At 39.1% G+C, this 15624-nt stretch overlaps 1 protein-coding gene across 1 annotated transcript; it reads right to left on the reverse strand.

Annotated features, from left to right (window-relative positions):
* Nucleotides 1-1466: 1466 nt before the first annotated feature.
* On the reverse strand, nucleotides 1467-15319 carry LOC125238642. The gene is made up of 8 exons (XM_048146009.1): nucleotides 15078-15319; nucleotides 14412-14656; nucleotides 12971-13552; nucleotides 12211-12281; nucleotides 10453-10555; nucleotides 3264-3370; nucleotides 2676-2831; nucleotides 1467-1769 (listed from the first exon to the last, which is right to left on the reverse strand). Exons 1-8 carry the CDS (start codon nucleotides 15212-15214, stop codon nucleotides 1695-1697), a joined length of 1476 nt encoding a protein of 491 aa, XP_048001966.1. The 5' UTR covers nucleotides 15215-15319; the 3' UTR covers nucleotides 1467-1694.
* Between the last annotated feature and the right edge of the window lie 305 nt (nucleotides 15320-15624).

Here is a 15624-nt window from a genome sequence, read left to right on the forward strand (position 1 = left end):
ATAAAAAACCTTAATACTAACATTTTGAACACATTTAGGAACCAACGTTTCAAGTAAATTGTTATACAAAAGTATATCAAAACTATTTTTGTAAACAAGATTAGAATACAGGGTGTAACATACGAGAAGTTTAATTTAAAAGTGCTTATTTTTAAGAGCTCATAGAGAAATAAGGGAACGTACCCAAACTACATGACACGTTTAGGAGGGGGGGGGGTTTAATCTCTTGTCACATATCCTGTGGAATATAGGCTGGTTATGGGATGAAAATCATTGTTTAAAGGACGGAAAAAAGATGACAAACACGCGTCATTAAAATCAAATATTAAATTTGACATAGACACACGAATATTTATTGACAACTTTCTGAGAAAGTTGACTTAAAACTTCATTTATGAATACTACGTGAAAACTACAGGGGGTGGGGGGGTCACTTGGTCACTCAGGGGAGGGCAAAAAACGGCACAAATATGGTCACATAGTTTGGGGATGTTCCCTAAGTCGTTTTGACAAGACAGCTATCTAAATTGGCAGCCATTTTGATTTTAACGTCAAACTGATGAAATTATGACTTGCACGGTAACACGACTTTCACTCATGTTAATGAAATTAAAACGGGACTTTATATTTAGCCCGACGTTTCGGACGTGACAAAAACACTACGTGAAAATCTGCCTGTGACCACGGACGTAATGTCACGACTTATATGGGCTACACACAGGGTTTTACCCTGAATATAGTGTCTCCCTAGAGAGTATGGGATAAATTTTAATTATAGTGAGATAGTACGCATACGGGCATACGTCCTACCGACTGCGCCATATAAAATACACGGTGAAAAAAAAGGAGCGTTCAAACTTTTCATAGTGACTTTTAAGGTCATAATGAACCACTTCTATTATGGGACCAATGCTGAAATCACAAAAAAATGGCTGTTCCATGGAAATGAACGGCATCAGTCGAAATGTATGAAACAGCTAAATTTTTTTTTTGCGATTTCAGCGTTAGTCCCATAGTAAATTTGAGTGTTAACGGGAAAACGTCCCACTTTGTCGATTGCTACAAAGCCGCTTTGTCAGTTTATTCATATAATGATACAAGTAAATCTGGCCTTAATGGTAACCGACAAAGTGAGACGTTTTACTGAACACACTCACAAATCTTGTTCATTATGACCTCAAAATAAACTACAAAGTTTGAACGGTCCTTTTTATTTCACCCTGTATAAAAGTAAGTGTTACACTATTAAGTCCCGTTTTAATTTAACAATATTTGTCAAATAATGTGTAATGTTTGTTTAATAGCCTGTGTGGTGACGGGTTAAGAATTTCACCACCCCCTTTCTTCCCGTGGGTGTCGTAGAAGGCGACTATGGGATACGGGTTAAATTGTGGCGTAGGCGAGAGGCTGGCAACCTGTCACTGCAATGTCACAGTTTCGTTTTCTTTCAACCCCTTACTTGCCAAGAGTGGCACTGAAGCTTTAGTAGTTTCATGTGTTCTGCCTACCCCTTTATGAGATACAGACGTGATTGTATGTATGTATGTATGTAATATTTGTCAAAATCGTTGCCATTTCGCTCAATTTCTTTTCACATCGCATTTGCGCGTCATTGCAAATGGCGCGACTTGTATGAAATCACCCTGTATTCGACAAAATTGTGGAGAACTTGCTCGTTACTTCAGTGCTGCTGCTCACAGCCGGTAGGGGCGGCCCATGCGGATCCCTACCTTGAGGCGGCCGCGCCCGCGCCCCGTCTCACCGACACCCTGAAATTAATGAAAAATTATAAAATAGTACATTTTATCACTGGAATAGAATAAACATTAAATTACAATGGTCTTCGGTTACCGCGATAGTTACTCATGAAATAAAACTATGGAAACGGATTAAATCGCGTATAATGAATTTAAAATTCATCCCGACGTTTCGAACTCTTTACAGCGTTCGTGGTCAACGGGTGACTGAGGAAAAATTACAATGTGAAAAAGCTACCCCCATACAAGAAATATTAACGAACCATGACCACAAATAATATAGATTTCTAAGGCAGGTTCACACACTATTAATAAAGCTAGATATACAATATTCAAAAAAATTACCATTACTATGTTAAAAAATAATACAAATTAAATAATAATATAAATTACAATGGATTCTAAGATTGAACTCTGGACTTCAAGTGTTAACATCCAAGATGGTATCATTTTGTTACCGGGTGACACATAGTGATTGTAATTTCAACTAATAGTTATTTTTTTCATATTTTACAATTTATATGAAACATTTTTAACTTCTGATTAGCAGAAACGTCTGCAATCGATGCCACTAGGCTTAGAATAAATTTAAAAGTGAGATTTGAACTTACGGAATCTGGATCGATACTCCACCGTTTCGTATTTCGTTTCTGCTAATCAGAAGGTAAAAATTTAGCACGGTTAGCGCATCGTAACTGGTGAATTTCCAATATGACTGGGAACTCCGGTTGCCGTTTAAGAAGTTCAACACTCTTACGGTAGATGTCGCTACGGGTCCCATTGACCTAAGTGGTGGAAAATTTCGCTGGCTTGGTTGAAGTCTTGGTGGCTCAGTTGGCAGAGCGCTAGAGTATCGATCCAGAGGTAGAGAAAGGTGATGTTAGATGGGTCCCTCTGTGATGAAACAGTGAAACGTACCTGTCTATCTTGCCCGGTCTGCCCCTTTAGATCCGGCATGGGTCTATAAGAACTCGCTACGATAGGGTCGTCGAACCGAAGGGGAAGGTGGTACTGGTCGGGCCCGGGGTCACGGACGGGGATTTCATCGTACGACGGCGCTTCTTTTGAGCACATCTGTCGAGTGGAAAATATAATTTAGCGGTGAATTTAGGCTTAGTCCCCCTTCGGGTGGGAAGGTCAGATGGCAGTCGCTTTCGTAAAATTAGCGTTTAAATCTTGTGATCAGTTGTCAAAGTTGAGAAGTGCTGGTAGCCTAGCGGTAAGCGCGACTTTCGTTCCGGAGGTCGCGGGTTCGAACCCCGGCTCGCACTCGAGTTTTTCGGAAGTTATGTGCGAAATGTCATTTGATATTTGGCAGTCGCTTTTCGGTGAAGGGAAACATCGTGAGGAAACTCGACCAATTCCAATAAGGCCTAGTTACTCTTCGGGTTGGAAGGTCAGAGGCAGTCGCTTTCGTAAAACTAGCGTCTACGCCGAATCTTGTGATGAGTTGTCAAGTATGGGGGCTGCGGAGGCTCTCAGTATGGGGGCTGCGGAGGTACCTACCTGCTGGCGGCGCTGCGCCTCGTGCAGCAGGCCGCGCAGCGCCGCCGTGTGGCGCGCCACCGCCGCCACTAGCGCCGCGCCCGTCAGCGCCGCGGCCGGCTCCGGCCCTGACACAAAATAACACTCATGAACGCACAGATCACGCCTGCTTGTCGGAAGGGTAGGCACAGCGCCGGCCCGCGCACTCGATCAGGGTAGAGCGAGATATAGTTTTGGCGCCCCCTTGTTTAACCTTTTTTGGGGGGTTCGTTGCCAAAATGCTCAGAGATTCGCTGTGTCCATCTGAAACGTCGCAACCATCTGACTAGGTTACTAAAATATGTCTCATGCATGCTAACTGATAGAAATTGTTAGCGAAGCGAGCGCGAAAATTTTTCCTATTATTTATGGGGGAGGGGGGCTTGATTCTATAAAAGCCCCTGGCTATCATAGGACAAACGTACGCGAGGTTAATGCTTTCCTGTGCGGCGTGTTCATTGAGTAGTGGACAAGAACAAATGGCTGTGATGAAACAAAAGAGGCCAAAAACCAAGCTCTAGCCCTAGACCAGCAAGGAACCAATAACTGATAACAGTCGGATTTGAGCTTTAGTTCAGGGCCAAGGCAAGGCATGGGAGAGAAAAGCAAATTTCAGCAATAGCCAACTTGGACAGACATTGAGATTATTGAGAAGTCGAGAAGTTCAACTCTAATTGCAAAACTGCAAAAGAGCAAAGCTTGGAATCAAATAGGTTAATAGGCGAGACGACTAAAAAAACTAATTAGTCCGTCAGTTAGATTATCAAAGAATTTTAGGCAAGTATTTTTCTTATTTCTCGTAAACGAAAAATGACAACGGTTCACTGCGGTAAAGTTACGCGTGAATTTACGCCTAGGTGCAATTTTTACTTAGAACCCCCACTCCGGAACTTTGATGTTCTATATCTTTGTATTTTTTCATTATTAGAAATAAAAAATTGCGCCTCTGTGAGACGTTTTGCGCCTTTGGCTTTAAGAGAAACTCCGCTTAGAAATGTGGATAAAAACTGGGCGTTTGGATAGCGACGCAACATTGTCTTTGTCGTTCGCCTCCCAACAATGTGGTTCGTCAAGAGCTAGAAACATCTTTCGCGGCGCCCTAGCAACTGTAGCAACAGCTCCCACCTTATGAATGTGGTACATGGTGGCATTGTGGTGCAACTTTTCAGATAATCTGAATCACAATTAAAAATCTAGATTTTCAATATCTGAATAAATTTCATTTCCGGCTCCTCTCGCCATTGGGCTATGTGTGCGCCCACGCAATGACGATTTTGGCGCCCCCTTACCATTCGGCGCCTAGAGCGGCCGCTCCACTCGCTCTAACCTTAATCCGGCCCTGGGTAGGCAGAGATCACGGATATCCATTTACTACGATCCTGACCACTTTCGCTTCACACATTTTTATATAAATAAATAAATAAAAATATTTTTACTGCCATAACTACCAACACAAATACATGAGAAAAATTACAAACAAAAACGATAAAACTTAAACAATGTAGCGGTAGAAATAAGAAATAAAAATAATAAAAAACCTAAAATTAACATTAACTACATCTTAAATTATATTTACGATTATACATTTTATAAGTAGGCTTAGGCAATGGGTACCCGTCTCAGCTTGTTGCCAGATATATATATATATATATATATATATATATATATATATATATATATATACACACACGCACAATAGACGGGGAAGATACGGGGTTCTGTCCTACCCATCCCGATACTGAACTACCGACCAGTATATATATATATATATATATACATACATACATATACATAGCGCTGGTTTTCTGATGGGCCCCTTTTCCTACTGGTCGGTAATTCAGTATCGGGATGGGTAGGACAGAACCCCGTATCTTCCCCGTCTATTGTGCGTGTGTGTGCGTACTTGGGGGGCGTCCATTAATCGCGTCATACGTTTTTGGCTTATTTTAGACCCTCCCCTCCCCCATGGTGATCTTTGGTGATATTTTCAGGACCCCCTCCCCCCCTGGCCAATATGACGTGTAATTTTTGGCAACTTAAGTAGACTTTTTTCCAACTCACGAATCAACCAAATCTTGGCGCGAAATTCAAATTTTCTATGAGAATTAAACCTTTGCCCCCTCATTTTTAAGGTTCCGTACCTCAAAAAGGAAACCACTGAACCGATTAACTTGTTTGGCACACATATGTAAACTTGTGAACCAAAGACGGGCATGTAATTTAAATAAAATAAAAAACAACTATAGGGGCCACTTTTGGGGAGTAAAAGTAAAAATTAGAAATCAAAGTTAGTACAATTATATTTACGGAGACTGACATAAATGTACACCAGGAGAATATTAATCAAGCTCTACATAGTATTATTGAATGGCTTAATAAAAATAACCTACATGTAAATATTGAAAAAACTAATTTCATGAACTTTCATTTGCGTACCAACAATGCACCTAATCTAGTTATTACTTACCAAGACCAAAGAATTAATGAAACTGCATCTACCAAATTTTTAGGTTTTAGTTTAGATAGTAATCTGACATGGAAAAATCAAATTGACACTTTATGTACAAAACTTAATCAATTTAGCTATGCACTATATAATTTAAGGAAAGTAGTTAATAAATCAGCTGTACTAACAGTATACCATGCACATGTGACGTCAACTTTAAGATACGGTATAATGTTTTGGGGCAATGCTACTGATCGTGAATTGGTTTTCATGAGTCAAAAGAAATGCTTAAGATCGCTATGCGGTATTACATTCATGGATTCGTGTAAACCCCATTTTATAGAACTAAAAATACTCACAGTCCCTTGTTTATACGTGTATGAAATAGCAACTTATGTTAAAAGTAATATAAATCAATTTACGAAATTCAATAGCCTACGTCACCAGGGAAAAATTAATTATAAGCTATCTAGAACCGCCTGTGTATCTAAAAGTATAATTGGTATGGCGCCTAGAATCCATCCATATCCATATTATAAATGCGAAAGTAACTCTGTCTGTCTGTCTGTTACGCTTTCCCGCTTAAACCACGCAACCGATTTTGATGAAATTTGGAACAGACAATCTTTAGACCCTGAGACAGAACATAGGCTATTTTTTATTTCGAAAAAAAAGGGATGAAGGGGTTGAAAAAGAGGTTGAAAGTTTGTATGGGATTTCTTAATTTTAAAAGATAAAACCATGAAACTTTATATTTTAGCACTTGATAAGAAATCATTAAACATATATTTATAGTCACATACAGGTCGAACGCGATTAATTAACATTATTTTTACCTTTAAAATAAACATGGTGGGAAATAAACATTAACTAAAAGCGGGTAGATTATATTTATTTGTCTACCCCGAACATTTATATAAATTAATATCGGGTAGTTTTGTGTTGTTTACATCTCCGGTGACATTTTGCTGGGACGTCAGTCTTCCGCGACCACGGCCAGTGCAACCTGGCCGAAACGTTGGGAAAAAAGGTAAAAATAATGTTAATTAATCGCGTTCGACCTGTATGTGACTTTAAATATGTGTACAAAGCGCGAGAACTTAAAGTGTTATATCATTAAACATCTTGATATGGGATAGGGATAGGGATAGCGATAGGGAAAGCGATAGCGATAGCGATACGGATACGGATACGGATAATATGGGTATCGTTAGCGGGATACGGATAATCGGTCGGCGGTCTCTTACAATCAATGTGCTCTAAGACGATCGTTGTTTGCTTGCTTGAAGATTACGTTTGCGATAAGTATAAGCAAAATGTAAAAAATTGTAAGGGATAATAGAAAAAAGTACTTTTTACCCACCGATCATAGTGTCGAAATACGGGCTATGTGGGATGTTTATAAAGGTTTCCCCAGCGTATATAGAATTACCTACGCTGTGGTCGATGTGTAATATTTCTACAATCATTGCAAGCAAAAGTATTATGTGCAATCGAAATAATCGCAGATAAATATACCTACAGAGAAACCTACGGATCCAAATGAAAATCTTAATGAATACTTTTATTACGCGGGCGAAGCCGCGGGTAAAAGCTAGTATACAATAAATTACCATTAAGCATCTTACAACTTGAAAATATAAAAGAATTTAAATCTACACTGTATAACTCTTTAGCGGCTAAGGCATACTATAGTATTAAAGAGTATCTTAATGATGTATAATAATAATTTAATAAAGTAGCTGATAAGTAATATAAATATGCATGCGATGCACACAACATTTTATAAATATTTGCATGTCTTTGTGACAAAACATGTAGCTCTATAAATTGAATATGCATGACCTTTTGTACCATGTTTTAGCAAATAAATGACTGATTCTGATTCTGATTCTGATTCTGAAAAAGTTTTTTGAAATAGTTTTTTAGCGTGTTACATATCAAATGAAAGAGCGTTAATTGGGCCCCACTTTTTTTTTTATTTGGAATGTTTTATGTGCTTTCCACTCAGAATCGCGAGCTCTTTCAATCCTAATAGGAGTAAAAAAGTGTCCCAAGGTTTTTCTCTATTCCGTTACCATTTTTTCATACATTTTGTATGGCGGTAACGGAATGGAAGGTCTAAAAAAAATATGGAAATCTTGGGACATTTTTAGGGTTCCGGAGTCAACTCTTAGGGACAGGCCACACTTAAGAGACGCATGTCCTGAGGTGCGGAACGGACGTACGCGCCCCGCCGCCTGGGGGCGCGTCTTACGTCCTTCCTATACAAAATGTACTGAGGAGACGTTTTTTGAATTACATTCAGGCGGCGTGGCGGAGACGTCCGTTGTGCGCCGCAAGACATGCGTATTATGAGTGTGGATGGTAGCTTATAATTTCTATCTGTCCGTCCGTCCGTCCGTCCGCGGATAATCTCAGTGACCGTTAGCACTAGAAAGCTGAAATTTGGTATCAGTATGTATGTCAATCACGCCGACAAAGTGGTAAAATAAAAAGTTGAAAAAAATGTTTTGTTAGGGTACCCCCCCCTACATGTAAAGTGGGGACTGATTTTTTTTTTCATTCCAACTCCAACGTGTGATATATTGTTGGATAGGTATTTAAAAATGAATAAGGGTTTACTACAATCGTTTTTTGATAATATTAATATTTTCGGAAATAATCGCTCCTAAAGGAAAAAAATGTGGGGGACACAACCCCCTCGAACTTTTGAACCATATGTTTAAAAAATATGAAAAAAATCACAAAAGTAGAACTTTATAAAGACTTTCTAGGAAAATTATTTTGAACTTAATAGGTTCAGTAGTTTTTGAGAAAAATACGTAAAAGTACAGAACCCTACACTGAGCGTGGCCCGACACGCTCTTGGCCGGTTTTTTCTCCTATTACGATCAAAAAGACCTCGCGATTCTGAATATGAATCGCGTAAAAAATACCCATGTTACAAAAAAAGTGGGGTGGACAACATTGAAAAAAATGTCCCTTATACGTACATACATACATACATACATACAATCACGCCTGTATCCCATAAAGGGGTAGGCAGAGCACATGAAACTACTAAAGCTTCAGGGCCACTCTTGGCAAATAAGAAAAATTAAACACTCTTGGTAAAATAAAAAGTGGAAAAAAATGTTTTGTTAGGGTACCCCCCCTACATGTAAAGTGGGGACTGATTTTTTGACCGTCTTTAACCGACTGTCCGTGTACACGTGATGAGGGCAAACTAAAAAAATCTTTGAGAATTAAAAATAACCGACTGCACACAGCTCTTGCGCAGCGCTGGAAGTCATCAGCAACACATTCCTTTCTGTTTGTGTTGTAATGTGTAATTAACTAATTAATCTTGACTGTGTTCACGAATAAATTATATTATATTCTATTCTGTTCTCTTTGCACTGCACAACGCAAGTTCTTACTGTAAAAGTTGATATAAAAATAGCTCAGAAATGTTTTTTCTTTACGTTAGTGTAACAAAAAAAATACACGTGATATGTTCCTAACCCCCCCACCCCCCATGGTGATATTTGGTGTTTTTTTCATGACCCCCCCCCCCCCCCCATGCAGTATGACGCGATTAATGGACGCCCCCTTGCGTGCGTGCGTGCGTGCGTGCGTGCGTGCGTGCGTGCGTGCGTGCGTGCGTGCGTGCGTGCGTGCGTGCGTGCGTGCGTGCGTGTGTGTGTGTGTGTGTGTGTGTGTGTGTATATCGTTTCTCATACACGCTCGTCGGTTTCGAGTACTTCTGAAAAGTTCACCTAGGTCTTCCGACTAACCCTTCCACTAAAGATCAATCATTTACCTAAAATCATCATTCACGAACACTACACTACACTGTAACAAATGTCCCTATCCTGCGCTGACTCTTGGAAGCATTATTTACTTTTTTAATTAGGAACCTTCTGTAACACAGTAAAAGTTCAAAATAAATTTTGGAATTCGGCAAATTTTGCACACGAGGACCGAAAGTTCAAAGTGTCCGAGAAAACTAAAATCGAGCATTTCTTTTTTTTGCCACTTTTATGAAGTGTGATATTTTTGAAAAAAAAAAGAAAAACTATTTCTACTCAGAATTACTAGCTTTTTCAATCCTAGTAGTTAAAAAAATTGTCCCATACGATTTTTTCTTATTTTTTTACCATTTTCCGTACATGTTGTATGGGGTAAAAAGAGGAAAGTAACAAAAATGTATGGAAATTCTGGGACACTTTTTGTCTCCCAGTGAGATTGAAAGTACTCGTGATTCTGAGTACAATTGACCTAAAATTCCCTAAAACAATAAAAAAAAATTATTGGCAAAAAAAAAGAAATGCTCAATCAGTGATCGAAACTATAGGAGCATAACTTTAACAAAACTTGCTAAGTAGACAATTTAGAATACTTACAGCCATGAAAATATTAATATCCTTGTAGTAATGTATTAGAAATCTTGGATTCAGGTATAGAATCAAATTTAACACTGATCTGAAAATAATAATCTTGGTTTTATTTTAAACTTATGTCAGTTCTAAGGTTTTATTTATTATTTGTTATTAAAATTTTGCTCCCATAGTTCCGATCACTGATTACAATATCTAACCATGCTATGGAATTTTTTTAAAGACACTAATGTGTACAAAACGCGAGAACTTTAAGTGTAACATGCTATGGAATGTAAATATTCTGAAACAAATTTTTGATTATTTGCTTGAATATTTATTTAGGTATTAAAAAAGAACTGACCGAGTAGCAAGTCTATCTGTGTGGAGTGCGGGGCCAGCTCGGCGCCGCGCAGGAACTCGCTGCTGGCCACCGAGGGCAGGCTGTCGCAGCGGGACACGGAGCTCTGATACAAACATGTTCTATTCATTAATCCAAAAGTAAACAGTACCATCAGCGACACTATTAGCTGTACGATTCACTGTTACCTTGCAGAAACTTTTTTCGCATATATTTACATACATACATACATACAATCACGCCTGTTTCCCATAAAGGGGTAGTTAAAGTTACAGTGCCACTCTTGGCAAATAAGGTTGAACGAAAACAAAACTGTGACATTGCAGTGACAGGTTGCCAGCCTCTCGCCTACGCCACAATTTAACCCATATCCCACAGTCGCCTTCTACGACACCCACGGGAAGAAAGGGGGTGGTGAAATTCTTAACCCGTCACCACACGGTCGCATATATTTGATTTGCATAATAGTTCTTGGCAGAAATCACGCTTGGCAAACACCTTACGCAGAATATGCTTTGGCATAAATCATTTCGCGGATTTCTATAATAGGTACCTACCGAATCGAACGTTGATGAGAATAAGTCTTCTAGTCGAATAGTACTTTCGCAGATAATATTTGTGCATAATATTTAGGTGGCATAAAGTTGCAATTTGCTTTTTGATAGCGAGTCAGATGTGTTGGGGATGCAAGATACCTAACACTCCTCCTCGCTTCGCTCGTCGTCGTACCTAAGGGGAGCTCTGGGACAGTATTTCCTTTTCGATAGCGTGTCATAATTCTGCTCTTTTAATAGTATGCTGTACGATTATTATGGTACATAAAATTATGCTAAATCAAAGTCGACCAAAGTAATGTTCTGTGAAACAATATTCTGCCAAATGTGTCATATGTGTGGTAGTAATAATGCCAACTAAGTTTTCTGCAAAATTACCATTCGACCGAAAGTTTTTCTGCGAAACATGTTATGCAAAGTGTGTTTCTGACCAAAATTATTCTGCCAGATGAGGGTTAACCCTTAGCTTACATTTGTAATCCTTATTACAAGAGCCTAAAGTCTTCTAATGGTTAGTTAAGAGTGTTAGCGTTAGTACCTAGTACACGGCAGAAAATAGACGAAAACTATCTTAAATTTGCATGTTAAATAAAAATCACATTTAATAAAGACAAAATGTTGTCTATCAATGCAACTAATTGATACATTAATGCGACGTGTGGTTAAATCTGACTGTGTATATGTATAACAATGCACAAGTCGCATAAGATATTAATTAAATATAGTATTAGCAAGTTGTGTTTGTCTGTAATCGGGTGAATACTAGATCGATGGGTGAATACTACGTCACGATTTTCGTGGTACGAGTTATTTTTTCATTACACCTGTTAGCAGACCTTAATCAATAATGAATAAAAAACTAATAAATAATATGGAATAAATGTAGTGCGACAAGATTTTCCTTCGTATTTTTCCGGAAACGTTCGTATTTGTCACGCTAGTTCAGTCAATGTCAGGTGCAGTAGCCGAATGGCATTTCTCCAACGAAACGAAACGAAAGGTAGTCTGGCTCCGTCGCGCCAATAGGCAAGAGCGATAGAGATAGATATCTACGAGCGTTTCGTTTCGTGAGCGTTTGTGCCATTCGGCTACGCACACAGTACATCTTGTATACTGAGACTGATTGAAATAGCACGACACGTTCGTACGTGTCCGTCAGAATACGAAGGCAAAGCTTTTGGCACTACATGTGTACATGTGTACCAACCAGGTCGTGCCGCCAGCCGCCGTCCACGGCGTCCTCGCCGCCCGGGCCCCCCGCGCCCAGCGCGAGCGCCTCTGCATATCAACAAAACAATAGTTATATGTTCTACAAGGGGCAAAGTTATTGTTTAATCGCACGTGCCAATATTGACACCCGAGCAAGCGAAAGATTCCAATATTTTTTCCGAGCGTAGCGAGTGGTTCAAAAAGTAGAATCTTGAGCGTTGCGAGGGTTTCAAGGCACGAAGGTTAAACAAACTTTGCCACCGAGTGAAACACAAAATTTTACACCACACCGACACGAACAAAATACTGACTATAAAACATCAAAATAAATCAAATCCATCGATTTATTCAATATTTATGATTAAAATTCATCATTTATAGGTAACTTGAACCAGCTGGCTTAAGACATCAAGTTAAAATTTGTATAAAATTACTTTGCACTCTTGTGGATAAAATGTAATTTTGCTATCTTCGAATAGTAAAGTAAGTCTTTACCAGTTGGTGTGGTGAAAACACATTTTTAGGTGTTTTAGAGAATTAGTATGTTCATAGTTTTCGAGATATAACCGAAATGTGAGACCTTCTAAGCGTCTTTTTCCCCCGTCTCTCTAAACTGGCCCAAAGTTATGAAAACCTTAATAACTCGTCAATCACTACTACGTTGTCTACATGTAGGAATGTCTACTAGCCTATCACAGGAAAAATAAAAAAAACGTAATAAAAACTAGCACCTCAACTCAAAGAATCTAATATCGTACCGGCCAGCCACTCCGGTTCGCTCCAGGCCGCGCCCTCCCCCGCGCACCACTCCCGATCATCCCACTCTTTTCCCGCGTTCACATCGTGGGGCAAGAACGTCTCACTTTGCCCCCTATACACTTCACTGTGCCCCCTATACGGTTCACTTTGCCCCCGATAGGGCACGTCCAACTCTTGGTAACACGAGTTGTAGTAAAACACACTGGCGTATTTAGGATCGAATTCTGTATGTTTAGCGTAATATGGGTAATTTGGATAGTTCGGATATTGGAAATTTTGATTTGAATACAAGTCTTGTTGTAGTCTATTGTAGTTGTTATCGAAAATAGGACAGTTGGCGTCTTGATAGTTTTGAGAGTATGTCGGACGGTTAATATCCTGCTGAGGGTGTATATTTTTAAGGTTGTGAGTGGGGCATAATGGTTCAGCGGGGCACGGTAGATCAGTGGGGCAGAGTGGATCAGTGGGGCACGGTGGCTCGTGTGTGGGTTCAGGGTTCCAAAGGCGGTGGCGCTCCGCCCAGCGCTGGATCGACCAGCGAGGGGATATCCAGGGGGGCTCCGATTGAGATGTAGATTTTCCTGTAAATCAATTTGGTACAGTCACCAGCAATAATATACTGATAAACATTGAAGGCCACAAAAATATCCGACACAGACTTATAAGTAGAGGAGTAGAGTTTATGGAGACTTTGAGGAGTGTTAAATATTGCACTTATAGATATAATTTTTGTAACTGTATTTTTTTTTACTGGTTAGAGTACGATCTACTTACTCTGTAGTACCGCCTACTAACCAGTAATTTCAATAAGTCATATAAAATCGAGGAGTAAGATACCTATTTTAATTTCAATTGTAATCTGGGTTAAGTATTTAATAACTAGATACTGTCTAGGTGTATTTATGAACTTATATTACCTAACGATTGGCTGGAAAAGACAAATTTACTATATAAACTTACTGGGTACTTACAGATAAAGGAATAAAAATAAAAATTGCAAAAGGTATTAGTACATTTACGATGCAAGTGCGAAAAAAAGGAAGTTCGAATGTTCCACGATGTTCGAATTGTACACGAGTTACGAATTTCCTTTTCGCACGTGTGTCGTACTACGTTTTTCAGTACAAATGGCTCTCCGAAGTTCCGACTAGACATATAATGAACCACTTCTCGCACTAGTGCGTAAAAAATAACACCATCTGTACTGTAAAAGTACAGATTACCAGATTTTTATCTGGAAATAATGATTACCAGAAAATCACACAGTCTTCTATTAACTACTTTTACTTTTTTTTTGGCTGGCAGAGTGATTCTAGAGGAAGGTTTACATGTAGGTATAGTACCCGTGCGAAGTCGGGGCGGGTCGCTAGTGTGGAATAAAACGAAAAGTTGTTTCTCTGTTTGAGTATTTTGCGCTGTGCAAAAGAGAGTATTGTATACCTGTCTCAGTTTCTAGTACATCCTTCAAGACATCCTTCCCCTCCGCGGGCTCATCGGACTCCGAGGCAGTCCCGGTCTCCGCCTCCACGAACGCTTCGTCCAGGTTCTGTTCCTCAGGCTCCGCGACTGCCAGTTCGGGCTCGGGAGCCTCTGGCTCAGGTTGCGCAGCGACTGGCTTTGGCTCAGGCTTCACATCTGTTTTCTTAACGACTGACGCGATGTTGTAGGTCTGGTTGAGTTTTGAACTGAAATGGGCTTTGTTTGTCAAGGTTTTAAATAGATATAGGTTTCGATTGTTCCTTTTGGTCACCCTCTGTTAAACAACTTAGGTAGCCAACACAGATTAATCTACATAGTTTTTTTAATTAAAGGAAAAATGGAAAAGTTCACTCCTCTGACAGAACTTGAACCTGCAACCTACAGCTTTGCCGGATAATAAAAAAACATAAAAAAATGTAATTGAAATTTATTCCGTGAGCAGGTATGCTATATTCGTTCGTAGAAACCTTAGTTTCAGAACCAGGATACAAGGAATTGTATAACTGATGTGATCTAGTATACTAAGTAAGTATGTTTTTCATATATCATAACCAAAGTTTATGTTGGTACAATAAACTAGAGTCAATGTAATCTGAGCTATCTATGACTTGCAGACTATCCACTTACTTGGTACTTTTAGTACGCTTCTTGGAATCCTTCGCTTTGCGTTCCTGAGCGCAAAACTTCCAGTTTTTCTGTTTTCTATAAAATTCAAGTTTGCAAATAGCCACCAACTCGGTTTTGGGAGGCTTTTTCGAGGCCATTCTGTGAAAAAATAACTCTTTGAGTTTTAACAGTACACGCCAGAGCTAAATATCTAGTAAGAAATTGAGGGTTTCGCGACTTTCCGAATAAATTTTGTTTATTTTTGCCGGTAGATTTTTTCATTTATTGACATTGCCGAATCGCAATCGCACCACAGATGTCAAAATAGAATCATTGAAATTAATAAAGGGCGCGTTCCAAAAATTATAATGTGCGAACTTTTTACAATTTCTGTAGAAAAAAATTAATTACCCGCCTCTTTATAAAATGAAGAGCAATGTGTGATTAGAAGAGAATTAAAGAAATATCCATTAATCGTAATTTGTTGAATTACTTCTAAACATCCTCTAAATATGTGACTTTAATAGAGGGGCATTTATTAAAGTTTCGATTTTCGAATTTTCGTCAT

Source organism: Leguminivora glycinivorella, chromosome 24 (assembly GCF_023078275.1).
Source record: "Leguminivora glycinivorella isolate SPB_JAAS2020 chromosome 24, LegGlyc_1.1, whole genome shotgun sequence".
NCBI lineage: Eukaryota > Metazoa > Arthropoda > Insecta > Lepidoptera > Tortricidae > Leguminivora > Leguminivora glycinivorella.